General features: G+C 45.5%; 1 protein-coding gene across 3 annotated transcripts; it reads right to left on the bottom strand.

Moving 5' to 3' along the window:
• Positions 1–258: 258 nt before the first annotated feature.
• On the bottom strand, positions 259–21,557 carry ptpn1 (protein tyrosine phosphatase non-receptor type 1). 3 transcript variants are annotated; one of them, XM_018760612.2, is made up of 10 exons: positions 21,497–21,557; positions 21,266–21,363; positions 15,285–15,375; positions 14,111–14,211; positions 9,787–9,885; positions 8,777–8,914; positions 7,415–7,624; positions 6,179–6,340; positions 5,538–5,707; positions 259–1,842 (listed from the first exon to the last, which is right to left on the bottom strand). In XM_018760612.2, the coding sequence occupies exons 2-10, from the start codon at positions 21,326–21,328 to the stop codon at positions 1,530–1,532; spliced, it is 1,347 nt and encodes a 448-aa protein (XP_018616128.1). In that variant the 5' UTR covers positions 21,329–21,363; positions 21,497–21,557; the 3' UTR covers positions 259–1,529. The 3 variants fall into 3 exon arrangements, with proteins under 3 accessions (XP_018616128.1, XP_018616126.1, XP_018616129.1); XM_018760610.2 differs by having other exon boundaries at positions 21,459–21,520; XM_018760613.2 differs by lacking the exon at positions 21,497–21,557 and having other exon boundaries at positions 259–1,839; positions 21,266–21,486.
• Between the last annotated feature and the right edge of the window lie 2,310 nt (positions 21,558–23,867).

Genomic DNA, 23,867 nt, shown 5'->3' with positions numbered 1-23,867 from the left:
ACTCCTGAGTTGTGTCACACCTGTGATGTATTACTTGTACTTAAGCAGTAGCGGTGAAGCCCTTGGCTACTTAATACACCACATGAACAGAGGACAGGAGGCTGGTCAGTGAAATCAGTGAACTCGGGTGGTGCCGAATGCTGGTGGGAACCGCAGCACATGGAGCCGCTAAGCCACCAGTGATAACAGCTGCCCTGTGTTGTCATGGCAACCTGCTGCCGTTTGCTGCACGCCAATGAAAGACACGGAAAAACACTGTCCGAGACGCACGACTTTATTACCACAGCCTGTGTCCAGCGATCAGCCAGAAAATAAAACCTTCGACATGTATCGGATGCAAAAACAAGAAAAGCAGTAGCAATATGCGTGTATGTATAGAAAGGAGTACAGATGACTGATAATGGACAAAAAAAAAAAAAAAAACAAAAAGAACTGACGGTGGTGAGCACATGTAGAGGAAATGGACACTCTCAGGTGGCGGTCACACACCGACACGCCCAGGTGGACGTGCCGAAGCTCCCTCACACACTGCTCAGGCTAAAGGCTTGAAAAGGTGGCTGCAGCTAATTGAGGCCTTCTAGCAACCCCCACCCCTCCCCCAGCCCGCAGGTACCCTGCCCCTGAAGAGTCTCCACCTCGGCCTCCCGCTCCCCTCTGCGCTGGTGACTGGGTTTGGGTGCCCCCCACCCCCTCCACCCCATTCAGATCAGTCCCAGGGCAGAAGCGGCGTCCCCGTATTGCTGGCGAGAGGAGAGGGTGGCTGGCAGCACAGTGTGTATGTGTGTATTTTAATGGAAGAGCGTGCGGCACTGGGAGACCACTCTGCGGTGCGACCATGTGACTGGAGCAGCTCTGTGGCAAGACCGACGCGCGAAGCCCACCTCGGACCCCGAGAGCCGGGGCCCCCGGCGACACAAAAGCGCCTGCCGCAGCCCTCAACCTCATTCCCTTCTGCTCACTTTTGGTTTTCTGAACTGCTTTTTTGGTTGCGTGCCGTTTCCATCCGTCCACGTTTTATTCGTGCTCTTGCAAAGAACCCCGCACAACGTCTTTGCTCACAACCCTATCTTCGCAGGGCCGATAGAGGAAATACTCTGGGAAAAGAAACGCAGGAAAAATACGCTGTCTGGAAAGGCAGAAATGGAAGTACAAATGTAAGAATGTGTTCTAGTAAACCATGCTTACCTTATGGTTTATACATTGTAAAAATTATATCTATACATATGTATACGTAACTATGATGTGTTCACAAACAATTCCCTTATTGGCGAAATGTAAAAAACGGCCGTTTGTGTTCACGAAAACCAGTTCTATCACTGGGATGTGACACCTGAAATGAGGGCCCTGAGCTTCTAACACAGTCCACGGAGGGGGCCAGAGAACACCAGCAGGGAAGGGGCTCCTCCCCGAAACCTCTAATGCCCCCAGCAAATCACTTTGCGTTTGAAGAGAAAATTGCTGGCGCCTCGCTCTGTCCCGGGGTACAGCGAGTCGGGGGAGCAGGCTGCTTGGGGAAGGGTGGGGGGTTATCAATGGAAACAGGTTCTGTAACAGATGTAAGCGCCGAGGGCCAGGGCGGTGCACAGGCACACGCGGGTCATCAGGGGCGTCCAGGCCCCCTGGCCGTACTCGTCCTTCTCGTCCTTGGCCCGCGAGGCCTGTCCCTTCGTCGGCTCCTCCTTCTCCTCAGGCTGCCGTTGTGGCGGTTTGTTCTTCTGCGCGTTGACCACCTGCTCCGTGAACCCGAGTCGGCCGTCGGGGAGGTCAGGACAGGGAGCCACGGGGGGTGGGACAGCGTCGTCGTCGTCTCCGCCTCTCCTGCGCAGCTGTGGCGGGGAGCTGCTGGAGCGGCAGACACACGAGAGAGCCACCTGTGATTCTCGAGGCACAGCACGGACGGCGAGATAATAAAATCATAACCGAGTAATGTTCTCATAATACACTCACTGTTTGTGCTACAAAATTGCCAATATTTAAAGCACTTTAAATATTTAAAAGCGGCTCATTTATATTTGATTGCATTTTCTTTGCTTATCCGTTTTCTGAATTTTCCGAGTTGCACGGCGAAAGCAACCTGTAACGTGCAGAGCCAGCCAACAGGGGTCAGTAAAACACCCAAAGAGAACTCAAGTATGAGAACACTAATTCAACTCTCCACGTGTCTACAGATCCTGTCTGGTGTTTGGGATTAAAAACAAGATGAACAATTTTGCAAGTGGTTACAAGATTAATCAATTAATGACTGGCACTGAATAGGAGTTTGTGGGGGAAAAGTATTCTCATTTTTACTTTTAATTTTAACAAAGAGAAAGGACTTCGTGTGCTGTAGGCTTCCCTGCCCGCACCTCCCTCAGCACCCAAGAACAGAACTTCGAGCTCATTCACCGACTCTTTCATAGGTTGTTCAGAAACTATTTACAGAAAAAAAATCTTCAGTAGAAATTTTGATTTGTCCTGTAGCACAAAACAATCTGTGTTTTTGGTTTTCGATGAATTTATAGAACGCAGGTAGATTAATCCTGAACCTTTGAAAAAGAAATTATTGCTATGGTCTACACTGAAAGCGCACGCAAGCGTTCAACTTTCTTCCACGAGAGAACTTCAAATTTAGACAAAAGATGAATTTTGGCATTTCCTAGACAGGTACTGCATAAGCACCTCTATTAAAAAGTGTAACCTTTCATCCTCGTACTGCTTCATGTATTTGCGATTTCTCAGTGTACACTTTGTCTATGTTGCTGTGACCTTTCACAGCCTCAACTTAGTCGTGAAAGTGACTTTGAGCCCCAGTTGGTTTTTGTAAGCTCAGGAGTCAGTAGTTCTCCTGGGTTGGAGTTAAATCTAAAACTAGATCCAGACCCGTTTGAAATGTTCTATCAATCATCATAAAATAAAACCACAGCTTAAAGAGTTAAGTAAGCTTCCCCTTGAAAAAACTTCCACTTTTAATTTTTAACTATCTATTCTCCAACCGCAACTTTTGTGGTAGCTTTTATCTTTCGCTATCACCTCTACATTGATAAACCAGCTGTTCTTCCTTTCCATGAACTGAAGATGAAAAGTTGCACCCGAAAGGTCAATACTCCCATCCTGCTCTTGCCGCTGTGGCTACTGCCACAGTAAATTCTTTTCGAGATTCACCACTTACTTTAAATTAAGAGGCGAAACACCACTGTGGCTAAAGCCTTGCCCAGTCCACGAGACTTCCAGCTGCACACTAGAGCTGCCTGTTAATGGAATTACAAGTCCCAGGTGTAGCCAAACAGCTCCTAACGGACTCTGTAAAAGCCCCGACTGCAACGCTTGTCTTGATGGTTCTGGTGTCGCAATCCAGTGTCTCTTATTGACATTACACTTTGGTATTGCGTGTTGTTGAATTTCTTTTGTTACAATAATCTTGTTGACTTCACTGGTGCATTATGGAAAGTCAGTCTCTGAAGTCCTCAAACCACCGTTCTCCAACGGATCACTCCCCGAACCTGGCATGCCCTGGTGCGCTACAGCCATTCTTCCCCCAACCAGAACTTACTGCTCCGCGATACTTCTTATCCAAGATTTTTAATGAAAGCCTTACACAACTGCAATCACGTTAAGCTTAATGTGCCAAGAAATTGCCATCATTTTTCAATCACATGGCATTAAACTCATTTTAGGAAACCATTACATGCAGTTGTGGTAATGAAATGTTCTCACTGTTCCCTTAGGTGTGAAACTAAAACCGAACATAAACTACACTTCATGTTAATCAGTTCCGCTGTCTACTCGGTTATTAGTCGGATGGAATTATTACTACTAGCCAATATTAAGCAGTCACCTTTGTTCACAGCAAATTACAATGTTTGGTTTCATATACTATGCTACTTTAATTTATACTCTATCAATTCAGGGTAAGAGCCTTGCTCAGGGATACTATGGAGGGAGGGGCTCAAACAAGGCAATGGATCTAAGGCTCTGACCACTGTACTACCCTGTGCCTATAAATCCAGGGTTCTTAACCTCAGGTCTGTGGATAGATGTCAGGTGGTCTGTGAACTTGGATGGGAGGAAATGTAAATCTTTACTTTCATTAACTTTAACTGAACTGTAGAATTTCCTTCAATTATGAATGTATTTTGATTATTTCAATACAGTTGGGTCCCTTTGCAATCCTATGTATGCTCTTTTATGTATTTAAACACATTATTCGGAGAAGGCGTCCATGGCATAAAAAGGTAAGAAGCCCTGGTCTCAATGATTACTTTAAATTATGAGCAGACCAATCATTCCTCAGCAGTAATTCTGGTTATCAGTACAGTCTTTTCTGCCTTCTTATATGCAATTTCTTCCTGACATGTTTACATTTTGCATCAATGATTAAATGAGCTGAACCTGAAGTAACACTGTTAAACATGGCCCGTGGAGGAATGGTTTCCATACACGCGACAACACACGATACTCAACTTCCCCACATGCTTTATGTTGGAAGTCTCGATTGCGAGGGTCATCTCAACTTTTGCTGCTATTTTCGAAAAACACGAGTAAGCAGCGTGACAGGAATGTGCCTAAGAAGAGTGCTGGTGAGAAGATTTCAGTGAAGTGTAAAAGAAAAGCATGATGTTATAAAGTGTTATAAAGCGTTGTGAACAAACTGAAAGAACATGTGATAGCGTTTGCATAACCGGCATAAAGAAGTCAACGCTGATCCTTAACAGAAAGTGTGGTTTTGATCATCATCAGCACACTGAACTGGGTTTCTTCTGGCCCCCATTTGGACGCAGTCTGAGTTATGCCACTGGGCGCTTTGCTTTTTTTCCAGAACAAGGTGCACTTCCTCTGCAGGCCAAAGTCGCCTTGTCTGTGATGATTTTGTCAAAAAGCGCAAACACTCCGACAACACGGTAATTATGGTTCAAAAAAGTAAAGAGAATCAAGACATGGTTAACGATAGAAGTCCCTTGATGCATTTGTGTGTTAGCGTCGGTAAAAACTTTGAATACAAATGTAATGAATAAAAATTAGTAGAATTATTTTAAGAAATTTCAACGCACATTAAAACTAACAAAATGACAAAGTAAAAACACATTCTATCCATATTCTCTGTAGCTGGTAGTGCAATGGTTAGTGAACCCAAAGGTGGCAGGCTTGAATCCCCCCTACAGCTGTATTACCCTTGAGCAAGGTAATTACCCTAACTTGCTCCAGTAAAATTGTGCAGCTATACAAGAAGGTAAATAACTGTAGGTACCTTAACACAGTAAGTCGCTTTGGAGAAGTGTCAGCTACATGAATAAATGCAAATGCAGACTGTTGATCGAATCATTCCTGAAATTGTTCATCACCTTGTGCACTGTTTGTCGTCTTGTTATTAATTACAGGAAGACCAGAAATGAGCTGTAAACACTGTGGATGCGAGTTGAATTAAGACAGCCCCCACGTTCCTATCCTGTCTGGCTGCATTTTAGCTGCTGGCTATTATTGAGCACATAAAAAGATCACGTTTCCTTCACAACAAACAGAATCTTTAGCGGAACAGAGATCGACGGGGAGGTGGGGTGTACCTGTATGTGCGGATTTCGTTGTGGTGCCTCTGGATGACCTCCTCGTGCCCATCGTTGGGGAAGAAAGAGATGGACCCGCTTGTGCCGTTGTGAGGGTCTTTGGGGGGTCTTGGTGGAGGGGGAGTGAATTCCGGAGGGTCGTCCTCATTGGAGAGCTCTTTCCAGGATTCCTACGAATGATCACGGGTACATTTTTATTGAGGAGTGTAGGCTGCAGTTAAACTACACCTTGTTAAGCAACAAACTGTGTCAATGTCAACTACACCTCATCATATGACCAAGGTGCACAACTTTGCTTAGAAAATGCTTACGAGCGATTTTAAGCCATTAAAAATAAATAAACACCATTTTTAAGACTGGGATGCAAAACCGAAGCAGCGTCACCTTAAGATGTAGGGACAGGACAAGCAGATAAGCTGCGTCATCAGTAACATTAACAAGAAACACAACCTCCAGATGACAACAAATCCACTCCTGCTTTGAAATAAACATGCCTGGACGTATTTGTTCATACAGATATGTAAAAAATACAAATCAAACACAGAGTGTCTACACCCGCCCAGCACTTTAGGGTTTACTGTGTTCCCACACAACAGAACATTTGATTCTGGACAAATTCTGTGCTCTGAAAGTACACAGACCTGCACAGACTTGTCTCCCATGATGTACTTGGCTCCTTCGATGACAGCGAGGTAGGAAAAGCGGAGCTGGTCTGCAGTCTGGATGAGGCCCATGCGGTATTTCCGCATCTCCAGCAGAACATCTGGAATTCGTACAGACGAAGGGTCTTTGCGCATGGACATCTGTGGAGGAGACGGAGCAAGGTGAGGTCTGCGCCTCAAAAGCCAGTTTGCTGAGGGTCCCCCAAAAGCCCTGGGACTCCAGCGTCTTTGATATCCGCAACAATTAATCCGTACACTTCATCTCCATATGACTGGACTAATAGGGAAGGGGGGGTTCCGGTCATATGACTGACTGCTCATTCCAATCCATCATCACACCTGATTTTTTAATCATTCTGATATCTATAGTCATCTTGCTAGGAAATAAAATGTCAATAAAAATGACCATTAATACAATACAATACATTCTTACTGTAACGTAATAATTGCATGTATGTGTTAAGAGCTGGAAATAACTTAAAGTATATATTTTTTTTAATGATTCTGAGATTAATTTTGCTGATTAACCAACTCTACAGAAAACTTACTAACGGTCACAACGTCCTGCTGGAAAACGGCGCAGCATTTACACACCTTTCAAAAACGTGCATTTACACTGAAATTTTTCATTTTTATTACATCTCGTGTTGTGTAAATTGCTTCAAATGATTATTAATGACAAAGTGATTGGCGTTCCACTTTGATTTCCCCCCCCTTTTTTTCTTAAAATTCTAGAAACTATGTTAAAGTAATACAATTGTGATGCACTAAACAGTATGTGGGGGACACAGTGGCGTAGTGGGTTTGGCCAGGGCCTACTCTGTGGTGGGTCTGGGGTTCGAGTCCCGCTTGCGGTGCCTTGCGACGGACTGGCGTCCTGTCCTGGGTGCGTTCCCTCCCCCTCCAGCCTTATGCCCTGTGTTGCCGGGTTAGACTCCAGCTCCCCGTGACCCCGTATGGGACAAGTGGTTCAGACTGTGCGTATGTAAATTGTACGTTCATTCCAATATGCGGTCACATGTGGACGAACTGCAGAAGTACCAAAAGACCGTGCTCAGAATGAGCATCTAACCCTGCGTAATCAGCAATATCCAGCATTGGCTTGCGATGGTCCAGAGTCTATCCTGCAATCAGGCAGATGCTGAACCTGAATGGGGCTCGGGTGCGAACGGCTATACCGGGGACCGAGAGGGCACGCCGTCTGCCCGGACTCACCAGCAGGAGGCAGGAGTCGACGAGGCAGAAAGTGCCAGAGCGCCCGATGCCCGCGCTGCAGTGCACCACCACGGGACCCTGGTCCGAGCTGAGGCAGCCCGACTCGCGGACCTTGAACAGGAAGTTGAGGAAGGAGGCGGGGGACTCGGGGACGCCAAAGTCAGGCCAGGTGGTGTAGTGGAACTGCAGCACCTCTCTGCTCTCCTGCGTCTGGGGAAGAGGGAAACACGGCCAGAGGGCTGGGAGTGAGCCACCCCGAAAAGCTGTTACACAAATGAACGAGTTTACATAACAAAACAGCGGTAGAAACAGCTCAGGCACCAAAAGTAACAATAAGCGCGGGAAGAGATCTTTCTGGGCTCTGCATTATACAGGGGTGTGTGTGTGTGGGTGTCTTCTCAAAGCAGGACCACTGAGCTCACCTGGGGAGTGAAAACGACAGACAACACAGAAACAACAACTGCAATGGAGTCGTTTCACTCAAAATATAACCTGTGGGTCACTTCAAAATGCACTGCAGGTACTTCTATTGCAGTTCACTGAAAATGCTTTTTCCCAAGAAACTTATCAAGGCAATTTCCTGCATTTATGCCACTGGACATGTTACTGGAAATATTCAAGCTAAGAAGCCACCTGGGAAAGAAGCCAGCAGCCACGGCTGTGTCCTTAACTACTGTGCCACTGCCCTTATTGCCCTGACTTGTTCTTTGCCGGAAGGAGTCTTGCAGTCAGCAGCAGTGAGAAACAAAACTGGCGCGGATAATACACACAACAAACGAAACATTTCAACATGAAGATGAGACCCCCCCCAAAAAAACCTAACAAATTATTTTTTAAAAAGAAAATGAAGATTCGACATGAAATTGAACTTTTGTCCTTGACATACCTGATTTCAAAACTAAAAAAAACCTGTCCACTTACTAGATAGTGACTGGAAATGACATTGCTCACGTCAATTCATTAGTCACCACCTCTTTAGTTGCCAGATGTTACTCAGCATCTGTTTTATAGGGTCTAGTAAAAATTGAATATACACACAGCAAATGAGTTTATATGCCTCCGTAAGTGTAGGAGAGGTTCAGAGTTTATTCAGCAGATGTCAGTCAGTTCTATACAGGCTGCTATACAGTACAGTCATTTCCTTAGATATACAGTGGTCTAGTTAAAGACCCTAACTTATATACAAACACAAGAGCAGCTGATCCCAACGGACTTGACTGCGATGTGACCATGGTAACCAAGGCAGCATTTGGCCAGCAGAAAGTTCTTCCATTCCCGCATGCACAAAGGATTGGGGTTTTGGCCTGCCAAGCCCTGCGTTTGGTGGGGGGGGGAGGTAGCGCCGCAGGGTGGGGTGCTCACCGACAAATTGGTCAGCTCCAGCTGCCGCACCGTGTAGTAGGACTTGACGTCTTCTGAGAGCAAGGTGAGCTTAAAGTTGGTGTCGTGGAAGACCACCTCCTTTTCATCCCGCGGGGGCCAATACTGGGCACATTTCACCTGGGGGGTGAACAGAGCAAGATCTCACAGAAATCTCAGGGATTCACAAAACCTGTCGTACTCCGGTACGTCGTGGCGGGATGTTCCCGGGGACACCTCTGCTGTGTCTCAAATGTAAGTCCATTGGCAGCACTTTGACATTTACTCTGGGAGTGCGACGGGATACAAGCTCACCGGACCGGGGTTCACCGAACCACCAAAAAACCTTTAACAATAACTGATTTGTCCCTCTCTGCTTCCTTATTGAGACACAACTTTTTTTTAAATGAGGTGACAGAGTGACATTGGAATAAATGACAGTGAAAAACATCAGCCGTCCAATTAGCTACATACGTTAAAATAAATGCGGTAACCGATACGGTATAAATTGGGAAGAAGCGAGTGCCGAATATCGAAACAAATCACTCTCGTATACAATGCAAGGAAATGCGTTCTATTTCCATCGTCGACACCTGCAGTTCCCTCCGTAAATATGCGGATGACCACAGGTTTTGATCTTCTTCCGCTGGAGAAATTAACAGTTGATGTGCAGGATAATCTGGAATTTCTGAGGACCCTTCCGGAATTTATTACGTAGTGTCACGTGAGCATACCTGCCTGTGAAGGCACTGCAACCTTCTGACCTCCGTCTCTTTTCTATGTTTGTGGATGTATCTGATGTTTTTCTATATTGCTATGATCTAGTGCTGTTCACAGAATTCATTTGTAAAAAGAGTGTGTCACTGAAGTACGACGGCACAGAGACGGGGAACTGGAGGTTTAAATGTTTAATCGACACGATGAGAAGGGAGATGAGGCAAGAAACTGGCAGGTGCGACTCCTGTACACTCCTGTACGCCACTATTACAAAGGTGCAGTGAAGCGCTACTCACCGAGCCCTTTTCAATGACACGGTTCAGCATGACCACCCCACGTGTCTTCTGTTCCCAAACCATCTCCCAGAAGTGACCGCATGTGTTCGGTAGGGGACCCTGAGGAGGGGACAGAGGGAGAACAACCAAAATATGAAAACATATGCCAATCAGCTATGTAAAAACTGGCTAAGAACAAAGGAAACACCCATATTCCCAAGTAGTACATTGTCTCCTTCTGTTATGAACCTTTGAGTAACAAATTTTTGAAAATAGTTTATTTACTTTTCATTCCATTTTCCTCACTTTTCTATTTTCTAAAATTTCAGTGTGTTGCTGAGCGTTAGCTACTTACACTTCTGAATCCAGCCATTAGTTGGCAGTATAATGCGCTTAGACAGACTGACCGACTCAGTCCAGTTCCTTTCCACAGTGGTTAAAATTCATGTCTGATGTTCCTGCGTGTTAGTGATCATTAATAGGATGAGGAATCATGCACATTTATTGATGACAAAAACAGGCATTAAAGAAGGGCTTATGAAGAGAATGTACTTAGGTTTTCTGTCACTGTAAAATAGTTTTAATTTTAATGTACTTCAATAACAAAAAGCCAAAAAATGCCTTAAATAAAAAAAAAAAAATTCTTATACTGCATTTATTTATTATACCTGTGAATGTAAGACTTAGAGAACATGCCCAAATAAATTAAGGTACAGCTCTATGACTGTGCTTTTGCTGACTGCATAATAAAGCAAAATGAAAGAGGCCAATGCTGCACATTTATGGGAGGAACTGGTTAACAGCTGCATTCACTCCACAACAAACTATTTTTTGAAAAAAGACAAATTAAAAAAATATGGCTAAAATAAATAAATAAATTAAAAAAAAAAAACAAAAAGGCAGAACTTGAACATTGGTGAAATAATGACACAGAGGGCATTTTCTCCACAAAACTACTACTAGACTGCTGGCCAAATCGTCCCATAAACGCATACAGCATTTCTCATATATGACCAGAACTCAAAAACACCAGACAAGTGGGACGCTGATGAAGGCATCCTGCCGAAATACATCCATATGGAAAATAAAACCGTTTCGGTACGCCTGTGTGGCGGGTTTGGCCAGGGCCCGCTGCGTGGTGGGTCTAGGGTTCAAGCCCTGCTTGGGGTGCCTTGCAACGGACTGGCGTCCCGTCCAGGGTGCGTCCCCTCCTCCTTTGGCCTTGTGCCCTGTGTTGCTGGGTAAGGCTCTGGCCTGCCGCGACCCCGCTCAGGACAAGTGGTTGTTGACAATGGGGGGGTGGGTGGCGGTAAGCTCGTGTGTGCACTCCCATTTTATCAAAATATTGTATATCTTAGGGGATTCTGATCTCCCAAGCTCAACTAACAACTTCTTTATTCCCTGTTGAGCACCTCTTCTGTTCTACTCAATATAACAAAACTGGATGAAAATAAACAATATGGCGATTTTGAAAATTCATAACTTCACCACTCATAACATGGAGCAACTCTAGAGGGAGACACTGAACTTATGAAAACACAAACACAACCAATCAAGAAACAAGCTCAAGTTGCGAAAGACTCCTTGACCTACGAGCCTCATGGTTTTACTCAGTAAAAAGACGACCAAAGTACGACACCCTTCACAGGTAAAGCGAACAACTAACTTAACACTGAAAACATATTGGAAGCTTTATAATAATATCAGACTGGAAGATTTCTAAGAGAGCACTGTTTTAAAAATGCCTTCACCGTGATGTTACCTGGAAGACTATGCAACAAGCTGGTAACCAACCATCAGTCATTCTTAAAGCTATGATTTCCACCAGGATGGAGCCCTGAAGGGTACATGGTGGGATGATTAAGTTCTCAGCAGACATTGCTCTCAATTAAATGGATATTATTTCACATTATAAGGGGTATTTTGTCTGTCTGACACAGGTTCGAAGGTGCAGACCTGAGAGCCTTCAAACACCGAGGTACATGTTCAGTTCGACACGAAGGACTAAGCACCTGTAAGCTTTGCACACATTCTTTTCTTACCTCTAATAGTTCCTCCTTCCTGTACAATGTAGGTGCAAAAGGGCACCTTTCCCCCATAACCACTCCTAAAACATCACTTTGAAACGTGACCTTTGTGTGCATCCTGTTCTGATACAAACCAACATTGTCTCCTTTCGGTATCTTACAAACAAGGGGCTGCGAGAAAAGAGGAAAAAAAAAAAAAAAGGCACGGAAGCAAACAAGTCCAACAGAATCCCTAGAAAATGCCAGGCAAAATATGAGAGCAGATCAAAATATAAATTAAGGGATGAATGCTTATTTCCAAAGAACATTTTAGACCCCCAGGAATGGTTTTAAGAACAAATCAAAAAAAAAGTTTGGCTCACAATGGAATGTGGCTGAAAGTTATATGAGCATGTTATGCACTGTTATTTGTTAAAACAGTATCATAGCAATGAAAGGGTAAGCAAAGTCCAGAATTGAGCTTCATGTCAAACAGGGCCAAAGCTGGAGTGAGTCACGGTTCCAGAGAAGCGGCGCTACGGCGCGGGCGCCAGGCAGGCAGGCAGGCCGCGGAGACGGCGGGCCGAGACGAGCCTAGCCGAGAGCGCGGCGAAAGGCGGCGCCCTCCCAACAGCTCGGCAACAAGCGTGCGGCGTGTGGACGCGTGCGTGACGCTGATGCGCCGAGATCCCGCGTACCTCCGCAGCAGCTCTGCCCACAGTCATCTTTGACACACAAAGGTAGATATAGGTGGCGTGGCATGAAAAGTGAAGAAAACAGCCTATTTTACAGCATTTTCAGAGAAATGATGTTCAGAAGGTGTATCTCCCCCCCCCCCCCCGGAACCTTCCCAGGTTTATTCACTTGTACAAGTAATTACTCATCTCCCGAGAACCGCTCTGAATTTGCTTCTGAAAACAGACCAAATACCAAAAAACTGGATAATGCAATTATTTATCCGATTGCCGTTTATAGGGAAAAATTCTGCTTCATTCTAAGAAATCTCATTAAGGGTCATGTACAGAAAGTCCATTTTAAAAGATAATGATTTAATAAAATGAACTTACTGTGACTGTGTGTGACCTGGCTTGAGGAGGACTGAGTCAAATTTAGACAAATGAGAAAAACATTTTTAAAGAAATTAAATTAAATTAAAGCCGGGGAGGTGAGGGGTGTGTGGCATAGTGGCCTTGGCCGGGTTCCTCTCTCTGGTGGGTCTGGGGTTCGAGTCCTGCTTGGGGTCCCTTGCAACGTACTGGTGTCCCATCCTGGGTGTGTCCCCTCCCCCTCCAGCCTTACACCCTGTGTTGCCGGGTTAGGCTCTGGCTCCCCGCGACCCCACTTGGGACGAGCGGTTTCAGACTCCATGCGTGTGTGTGTGTGTGTGTGTGTGTGTGTGTGTGTGTGTGTAAATTAAAGTCCATCTCACAGGCTCTCTGATACACAGTGGCTTGGCACAGTTTTTTGTTGTTCTCAGTGTACTGTGTGGGCTAGAACCTGATGTCACAGACCAAATATATGACAAACTAGATCGATTGGTGACAACTGCAGACCAGATATGTGAAAAACCACATATTGGAAACCGAATCATGGGGAAAAAGTTTAGCTGCACCACAGGTGATTTTGTTTTGCCATGAAGGGGGTGAATACTTACTCACTTACTTTGTGTTTTATACTTTAATTAATTCCAAAGTGGTTAACCTTTTTAACTGCACTTACTCACTCTTACTGCATGATTCCGGTCCAGTGGTTGTCACGCGGAAACTCTGAAACAAGTCATTTATGATTTTTCGTGTCGTCTATTTTTTAACCCTAATTCAAATAAGTACACTTGCTCGGCTGCACAGCAGCGCTGTGTCGCACAGGAAGTAGACGTGCCAGCCACTGATTCACGCCCTTGCGTGTGTTCACGCTGCGAATCACCTGGAGACGTGCAGGTGGCCTACACACACCTTGGTGGAGCAGCACAACACAACACACACAAGCCCAGAGAGAGGCACCTGAAAGGTCTGATGTAGAGGTGTACTGTGGATAGAGAAGGAACGAGTTCCAGCCAATTCCACACCACCCACACACACACCATCCCAATCTGAGCCACTCTGGAGCTCACAGGTGTGCTGATCTTCACTGCAACATGTACACGGCCCAGTATCCACCGAGATGAGTCTAATCCATTGCGGCCTGGGGGCGATCGGAAACGATGACTTCCATCCCCCCCGACTGATGCGGTCACCACCCCCTCCAACAGCAGTGAGCACGATGCACGTTAAGCCCACCAGTGACCCCTATCCCTTAACCCAGGTCTTCAGAAGCTTCTCCTTCTCCTCCATCACATGTACCTGAGTGAGGATGTAGCTCCTCTTTGCCTCTTCCACGGAAATCAAACTTGCATTTATGTAGTCGTTTGTTCCAAGCTCTAGACGAATTCTGCTGTGATCGACTGCAAAAAGAAAAGAGAGACACACACACACACCTCTCATTAAGTGTCATCCCCAAGAGACTACTCCAGAAGCTGCAATGCCCTGGAGGCCATCTGCAGCTGCACTGGACTTCCCATCATCTCTGAAGCAATGAAGGTGCACATAGGACCTGCCGGCAGCCCCTCGCCCCCAGCCGCAACACCCCTCCCGCTTCCTCCCGCCGTACGTTTAACGCGCGCGGCTCCGCCTACGAGAACCCCAAGCCCCATTCGAACCCCGGACCGAGACGCCACTCCGGATTCGAGAAGGCCCCTCTCGTTCGCGGCGTGGTACGAGACCGTGGAGAGACACGAGTCAAGCGACAGCCCAGCTAGTTCATGATCACCAGCAACACGGGCTTACAGTGGAGCTTTGAGCCTTTGAGCAGAGGAAACCACAACCGCACTTCTCTTTCAAGTTACCATGACGAAGGGGGGAGGGGGCAATAGCTTCGAAGCCTTTATCTACTTAACTGCTTGCTGACAATATCCTTTCGAATATCTTTGAATCTACATCCATCTTTTTTATAGCATACATCAGTTCCTGTTCCTAAATAAAACCGAAAGCTTTTTCAAAATGCGGTTAGAGAATTTGGAGGCAAATTATTTCTTCACGGACGTAGCCCCCACGTTCAGTTATTCCTATAGCTGTTAAGCCGAATTAACACTTAGAAAAAAAAAAAAAAATTGTGCAGTTGCACCGAACACTAATTTAACCACGGACACAAGCGCTTCCTGGCTATTTTGGTCTCATGGACGTATGAAATTTTGCTAACGTTTAACGCATTTTTCACTAGACGCCGCTGCATTGTTGACTTTGTTATTTTCACACTTGTGTTTTCATATTAAAATGACTAAAATCACTAAAAATTTCCCTTTAAAGGCAGATTATGTGCGTCTGGATAAAAGAAGCACTATCGTTTCACGAGAAGCTGCTCGAACGGTCGCTTAGTTCCTTCGGCCGACCCGGCGAAACCCCGCCTGCTGCGTGCGACGTCTCGAAGGCCGCGTCTCGGCCGCGTTTCGCGCGGAAGGCCACCCGGCGCCGTACTTACAGGGGCTCACATCTCTGTAGCGGTTCCTGGACTTGTTCTCGGACAGTTTGGCAACTTTGCAGGGCAGCTCGCATGACTGCTGACGGATTTCCTGCAGGAGGGGGGGAAAAAAAAAAAAAGATGTATTTTAAAAATATGAACGTACAGGATTTCATTTTCCTTCCACCTGGCAAGCAAACATGAGGGGACAGAAGTAGGGGTCCACACACACACACTGGGGTACGCATCAACGTATCCTCCCGCTACACAAGCTGGCTACCTTTATTAGAATACCAGACGAAATCAAAGACTCCTGACGATGGCGATGATACACAAACCCCGTGATGTGAAACGTAAGATAGGAAGCCACATTTTACTCTGGTAAATTCGATTTGGTTTTCAAGGTGCGGCCGTGCTCCGCGCGCACGTCTCCGAAAACAATCGGCACCGAACGGCGCGGACAGACCTCCACGGCGACCCTTTTTCGCAGCCTTCGTCAACTTCGTCATCGGTGGAGCTCAAGTGCGTAACACCAACTCATTTACTGAGCTCAAATCTGAGTATTCACGTCAACGTTTCTCCAGCAGCGTGGTGCTTTTTGTCCCCCCCCCCCCCAGTCCGGCGTATGCGTCTCAATACATACACGTACAAGGAAAAATTTGAATAAAGCATTAAAAAAAAAGAGAAAACACCACCTTCTCACGGAACGCATCTCGGTAAAACAGGCGAACGCATAAGCATCCGGTTAGGACAGAGACTGAAGCAGATTTTTTAAGAGGATTCTGTCACCAGGAAGGTAAGAAGATAATCTGTTTATATAAAACTTGTGTTTGTTTGCAGGGAGCACATTACTTATGCAGCCACTGCAGGGTCACATCTTACATTTGAGGCGTGAGCCACTTACTGACGGGGTAATTACACCAATTACTGTAGTACCGTGACTTTGAAATTAGCCTATATATCTTTACATTACATTTTTTCATTTAGCTGATGCTTTTCTCCAAAGCGACTTACAATGTTAACGTCACAATTATTACATGCTTACAATTATTTACCCATTTATACAGCTGGGTAATTTTTACTGGAGCAAATGAGGGTAAGTACCTTGCTCAAGGGTACTACAGCCGGAGATCAAACCTGCGACCTTTGAGTCCAAAGGCAGTAGCACCAACCACTACGCTACCAGCTGTACCACCTTTAACACGAAGCTCGGTGAAATAAGGCTCTTGGTCTCATCTGTCACTCCAAGGACTGCGCGTGTGTTCCTGGTCCACTTCACTGGAAGGACACCGCGTGCCGACAGCGGATACAGATCACGGGTCCGACACACACACAGGGGTTTGCGGTACGGTAGGGGACAGGGAAGGAGCGTGGAACACACACACACACACACACACACACACACACACACACACACACACACACACACACACACACACACACACACACACACACACACCTGGCAGCCACTTCCTACCGAACACACGGTGCCGTGAATCTCCTTTCTTTACCAGGGCCGTTATGTCCTGGGTCTCCCTCTCTCCTTCCCCAACACACACTCATTCTTACACACATGCTCAGGTTCAATAAAGGCAGGCAGCAGACAGCACGGAGGCCAAATGCCTCAACTTGTGACCAACACATCAGTGCTCCAAAGCCCACAATCACCCCTGATTGTTGTAACCTTTACAAGTGTAAGCAAACCAATCTTGTTTGATTTTTTTTTTTTTTTTTTACTACTAATGTTTATTTGTTCATTTATTTATGGCAGCATGGCGGCACATTCATTAGCTGTGTGTTCTACTGAAGGTTCGCATCTAATTCAATGTGTGCAGTTTGTACTTTCTTCCTACGCTCACACGGGTTTCCTCTGGATGCTCTGGTTTCTTCTCACAGTCCAAAGTCACGTGTTTCACACAGACTGTATTTGTGGCTGAACGAGTGCGAGAGTGTGTGCGTGTGTGAGAGTGATTTTCCTCTGATGAACTGCATCCCATCTAGGGTGAACCTAGCATCCTACCCCATGATGCTGGGATAGGCTCCAGAGCACCACAACCCTGCATTAGTACAATAATTAAAGAATTAAATGTTTATTTATTAGCTGGTGCCTTTGTCCAACGCAATTTACAATGGTAGATTTTTAAACTAGGGTACTTGCAATTATTTACCCATTGACAAAGTAGGGTAATCTTACCATTTCAACTCAGATTTCAGTTCTTTCTCAAAGGTACAACTGAGAGGGTAAAGACTAACCAGGACCTTTTCTTTCTTTCTTTTTTCTGATTGCAAATCTGATATGACAAAACAAAAAAAAAATAAAACACACACCCAGCTGACTAAATGGAGAAAGTATAAATTATCAGATATGACATGTACTGATCAAAGGAAATAAAAGTAGATTTCTTACCAACAATTTTGTGGGACTTTCACGAAATACGTCACTTGGTCCCCGACTACGATAATCTCAACAGGATCAGAGAAAGCAGAAACAAAGACGGGTGTTGCCCCAGCGAACAGCGCAACGCATCAGCCGACAACCTGGCCGGCGTTCTTGGAGAAAGCCAAGGGTCTCGAGTGAATTACTGCAAACTACAGCATTTCTATACGCAGTTACATTTATTCATTTTAGCTGACGCTTTCCTCCGAAGCGACTTACAATGTTAAGGTTACAATTATTTACCCATTTATAGAGCTGGGTAATTTTACTGGAGCTACTGAGGATAAGTACCTTGCTCAAGAGTACTACAGCCGGAGGTGAGGCTCGAACCTGCGACCTTCGGGTCCAAAAGCAGTTGTTCTAACCACTACGCTACAGGGTGCACGAAAAGTACTGAATCAAGGGCCTTGCGCTCTAATCATCCTCTAAGACCTTGACGGCACTGGGCTCGCCGTCCCCTCCAATTAAACCGAGACCAGAATAGAAGTGTGCACACTTAATTAAGGGGATGTGCCTTTCCAGGAAGACTTTCTTCCCCGAAACACACCAGACATCCCTTGAATAAACACACAAGCGACCCGCTTACACCAGCGAATCTCCTTATCCGCTTCTCTATTTTGATGCTCAGGAATCCTCGCCACTCCAGGTGTGTGACAGAACCCACCCTCCCCGGTGCGTGACCGGTCAATCCCACCCAAAGACCCCCACACTTGGCCTGACAGCGGTCAAAGCGGAGTAACTCGGGAATCACGCGATATCCTAAATGTCAGACCCCAATCTCCTTATCACAGGTTAAAAAAGGCAGGGGGGGGCTACTATTATTTCTTGGGGGTGATTATTATTTCTTGGTCCCCTACACCCGACAAATCGCTACACCACAGCCCCAAAAAAACACTGTCTGAAAATAAACCTCATCCACCATTCCACACCTCCAAACACATTCATTCTGTTTAGTGAATAAACATGAAGTTATATTTAATATAATTAATATAATCTGTATAGAGATAAAACAACTGGGAGGATCTATGATGATACAATATTTTCCTCTCCCCTGTTGACCAAGTCCCAGCACAGAGGCATGACACCCCCGGGGGGGAACTGGTCCAAAGGTGCCTCGCCTCCTTCCACAGAAATTTCCACAGAGTCACTCTATTTTATTTTTATTTTTTAAAAATGATTTATTTGGCTGACACTCTTCTCCAAAGTGACAAAGTGATTTACTAATTTATAGGCCTGGGTAATTTTTACACTACAAATTCGGGGCAGGTACCTCAACCAAGGGTACTACAGAGGGAGGTGGGGCTCGAACCCGAGTTCTTCGAGCGCAAGGCGTCAGCTCTGTTCGCTACACCACCCGGCGCCTCCGCTCCTTTACTCTGCCGCTGACAGCTCCCCGCTCCACACACTACCACCTCACACGAGTTTGACAAAAGTTTGCAATCTACTCGATGCCATTTATTTAACCGCACCGGTTAAGAATTAGCTCTGCATGCTGCTGCAAATAAATAGCCCGACCTTTGCGTGATCTAAGCAGCGAGTTCGTCACGCGACTCCACGCGTGATACGTTTTGCTTGAAGGTTGCAACTTTCCTGAGCCTCGAATGCAAATGATATTTTTACCCAACCAATTATACAGGCCCTCGTGCATTTGAATGAGACGCAAAACCTTAGCGCAGCTGGAATATGCGATCAAACGTCTCTGGCGGTCTTCCTGTTTTCTTCCATTTTGTTCTTGATAGGCAATATCGCGGCACCATCGGGGTTTTCCGACCAACATCGTACACGCTGCCATCGCTAAAACCACATTCAAAGCCTGCGATCCGCCGCCTAGTTCAGCCACGCTGAACATGTTGTTGATTTGCAGGAGAACCCACATCAGTACTTGGTTGGTATGTTTAGAACAAAAAGCCAGAACGTTCACCTGTGATGTACCGGTGCTCATCTTACCGTCGATACGGTTCACGCTGACACCACGGAACCGTGTCTACAGCCCTCAGTACTGACATTTGCTTAAAATTCCCAGTACTGACGCCATGTAACCATATCTGAAGATGGCAACACTGACACCACATAACCAGGTCAACAGATCGAGTACCGACATCATGTAACCGTGTCTAAAAATCCCAATAGACAGCACATCACCGTATCTAAAGTTGACAGTACTGACACCCCGTATCCATGTCTAAAAGTGCCAATACTGACACCATGTAACTGTGCCTACAGATCTAATACTGGCAGCATGTAACTGTGCATAAAAATGCCAACACCGACACAATGTAACAGTGTCTAAAGATGCCAACTTTGATTAAGCAAACCAACTGTAATTGTGTCGAAAGACGGCAACACTGACTCCGCATAACTGTGTCTACAGATCCAGTACTGACATCATGTTAAAGTGTCGATATGGCGTAAAAATCCCAGTACTGACACCATGTCTAAAGATGGAAATGGTGACACGATGTAACTGTGTCCGAAAATCCCAATACTAATACTACGTAACTGTTACTAAAGATGCCAGCACTGACACCATGTAACTATGCCTGAAAATCCCAATACTTACATCACATAACTGTGTCTACAGATGCCAACACTGATTACGTAAACCAACTGTAACTGTCTCGAAAGATGCCAGTACTAACACCACATAACCATGTCCAAAGATCCAGTGCCAACGCCACGTAACCGTGTTGGAAGATGCAGTAGACACCATATACCTATGTCTAAAGGCCCAGTACTGACACCATATACGTATGTCCAAAGATACAGTACTGACACCATATACGTATGTCCAAAGATCCAGTACTGACACCATGTACCCGTGTCCAAAGATCCAGTGCCAACGCCACGTCATTGTGTCCAAAGACACAGTACTGACACCATATACTTGTGTCCAAAGACGCAGTACTGACACCACATACCTGTGTCCAAAGATTCAGTACTGACACCATATGTCCAAAGACGCAGTACTGACACCATGACATGTAACCATGTCTGAAGATCCCTATTTGTATTGATATCATAAGACTAGTAGTATGTGGCAGGATGTTACATGTTACGCCATGTGATCCTTCAGTATGTGACACAACTATGTGACAGAATATTAAGCGACGTGACATATGTCACCTTTTGACAGTATGACACTTACACTACATGGCAGTAAGTGACGCAATTTCGACGGTATGTTATATGTGCTATATATTATTATGTGACAGAACGCTGAGTACGTCATAATTATAATATGTGACAGTAGATTCTATTACACGTGAGAGAATATTAGACACAATGTGACACTATCATTATATCTATAAGACTTTCACTTTCACTGAGAAACCACCACTGCACATCAATGCCTTATGAATATTAAGTTATTGTGCCGGTTTTGTTCCCGGCGGTTCACAGCGCACTCCTCCTCCGGTCCCATCCTCATCGGACAACGCCAGCGCAACGGAGACGCCGGATCTCGAGCTTGTAACCGGCAAAAGCGGCTCAGCAGCTCAGCCCCTCGCCATGATCATCATGATCACACATCCGCCTCACACTTGGACTCACGGAACACCCACCGCACCTGATAAACGGCGTTCCAGTTCCCGGACCCGGGTCCATCGATTTCTCGAAACTCGGCTTCCATGGCCGCGTGTCTGTGCCGCCCTGCTGCCCAGCTCCCTGTCGGTACCGAAAGTGAACACGGTCAGTCCAAAAGCCCGCCGCGCTCCGAAGTGTCTGACGATCGGCCCCGGCCGCGCGGATCGTCTTCTTACAGGTTTTGTTCTACTGTTGATCCCTGGCCTTCTCTTACCGGAAACACGCCTCTCGCTCCTCCCGCACCACGACTGTCCCTCTGGGGCCACTAAACCCGCCTCCCCTTCAGCGATTGGCCTATCAAAACTTGGAGTGTGACGGACGGACAGCCAAGCTACTTATCAGAGTGAGAGATGAAGGACGCGGCTGAGTGTCGTAGCCAATCAGCATGCGGTGCGTGACCTCGACGTTAAACAGGGAGTTCGTAAGTTACTTGCTCTACGGTGTGGACGTGCAAAGTTCCCGGGATGAACTGATGAGTTCATCATCGGTTCTGAAACATAATAGATCAGGGGTGGCGTCTGCGTAGACAAATATGTCTGGTTTCTCCCAGCATACACACGTGACGGTGAATGTCAACGTGAAGAATGGCTCCCGTAACAGAGACAGTCAGTGTGAGTTTCAGAGAGGGTTAGGTAACCCCACCTTGGCAGGTGCTCCGGGGTTTTTTTTTAAATTAAGGTTTGGCTTGGGAAAAAGGAAGGGCATCCTTAATTATACAGTGCAAAAATAATCCGCCATGTGTATGTATACAAGCCGGCCAAGGTGGGAGAAAAGAGATAAGCCTGAATCCCAAACTGAATACCAAGATGATAATGACCTGCTCTGTTTAGTTCTCTCTCTGTCCAGCTTTAACTTATAAATTTCAATGTTTCCCTTCCATTGTATGCAAACAATTTATTTGAAGTCACTTATTTTTTTCTTTTTTACTGAAAGTAACTTATATACCCAGCATGTGGGGAAATAACTATAATATTGCAAAGAAAACCAGCGGTATGTCCATGTTTTCTATTTGTTAATTTTCAGACGTTTTCCACAACACGTTTTCTCTAACATTACCTTTCACCGCATTTTTAAGAGGCTCTCTGACACAAAACAAGAAACCAAGGATCAATGGAGCAGAAAAATACTCCTTTAAGTTCAACAGAAGTTCAAAGCTCAGTGTGATGTAAAACTCCAAATTATCAAAAAATCAACTATGATCCTGCTAAAAGATACTAAGAAAAGTAAAAGCATTTAGGTTGAATGTTCATAAACGCTGATAATCTTAAAAGCAGCCATGGCAAAACAAGGTATGTGCTTAAGGATTTGGTTTAATTTACTATTTCTCATGCTGTAAATGAAATGCAGTGATGTTTGTCAGCTGAGTAAACTTCAAGAAGGAGGAAACTGAATTTTTCATGCCTGAAAAGTAAGATTTCTTAATTGTGATTTAGAAAGCATGTGTCTGTCATGCACAAGACCACTTTAAATAAAAAAGAACTGAATCTCTGTCATCCTTACATACTGACTTTGGTGAAACAAAGAAATCTAAATAAGAAATGTACTGTGTACAGAGCAAATGCTATTACAAACATTTATTTTAACAAGCACAATGCTAAGCCTAGTACAAAGAGAATACTTGGCCATTTAAATGGTTTAGTTGGGAATGTAGGGTACGCCAACATTGGAAAGTTGACGTGAGGGATCATTGCCCTTCATTTTTTTGTGAGGGGATGAGCATAACTGAGGAAGAGAAACATCCTCACTGTATCACCAGATACAAGTACTAACTAGGCAGTAAGTGGAAGGGTGGCTGTGGGCCATGAATCACAGGTCAACAATTTTCACAAGTTAAGGAGAATCCGTGAACAAAGTCTGTACGTTAAAACAATATTCCTGCCAGGTCTGTGCTTGCATTTCATTTTCTATAGGTTCTTATACTATAAGAATTTTGGAACCCTTTTTTATGTGTAGGTAATTCCCAACATCCTCTACCCCTCTTGCTTCTCATCTGGCTGGTACTATGACTCCAGGGCAGTCAGGTATTCCTTTAGGAAGCCCTACAGGTACATACTTCAAGGTGGGCCACTGTTGCACTTTACAGAACATGAGCTCATACATGACTCATAGCATTAACAGGACAGGGGAGGACATCTAGTAGTTCCACTGCCCTACCCTTGGGGCATTCACTTTAAGGAAAATGTGACTTGTACAGGGGGTGCAGTGGCGCAGTGGGTTGGGCCACAGTCCTGCTTTCCGGTGGGTCTGGGGTTCGAGTCCCACTTGGGGTGCCTTGCAATGGACTGGTGTCCCGTCCTGGGTATGTCCCCTCCCCCTCCAGCCTTACGCCCTGTGTCACCGGGTAGGCTCCGGTTCCCCGTGACCCCGTACGGGACAAGCGGTTCTGAAAATGTGTGTGTGTGTGTGTGTGTGTGTGTGTGTGTGTGTGTGTGTGTGTGTGTGTGTGCGTTTTGTTACAGTGGAACTGACAATTTTATATTCAAACTACTGACATACATATCTTCTCTTTTTTAAGTATACTTATCCCCTGTTATCTGGACCTGATTCATTCCTGAAACTGGGCCTAATACCAAAAAACCTGGCTA

Source organism: Scleropages formosus, chromosome 19 (assembly GCF_900964775.1).
Source record: "Scleropages formosus chromosome 19, fSclFor1.1, whole genome shotgun sequence".
NCBI lineage: Eukaryota > Metazoa > Chordata > Actinopteri > Osteoglossiformes > Osteoglossidae > Scleropages > Scleropages formosus.
This window is presented reverse-complemented; position numbering and strand designations above follow the sequence as displayed.

Excerpts from the sequence above, each read along its gene's own strand:
- ptpn1 (XM_018760612.2), bottom strand. The coding sequence starts at position 21,328 with ATGGAAGCCGAGTTTCGAGAAATCGATGGACCCGGGTCCGGGAACTGG. Across the intron at positions 9,886-14,110 it reads GGAGCTACATCCTCACTCAG|GGTCCCCTACCGAACACATG; the intron begins GTACATGTGATG and ends TCCCCTCCTCAG. Across the intron at positions 8,915-9,786 it reads GTGTCATTGAAAAGGGCTCG|GTGAAATGTGCCCAGTATTG; the intron begins GTGAGTAGCGCT and ends TTCACCCCCCAG.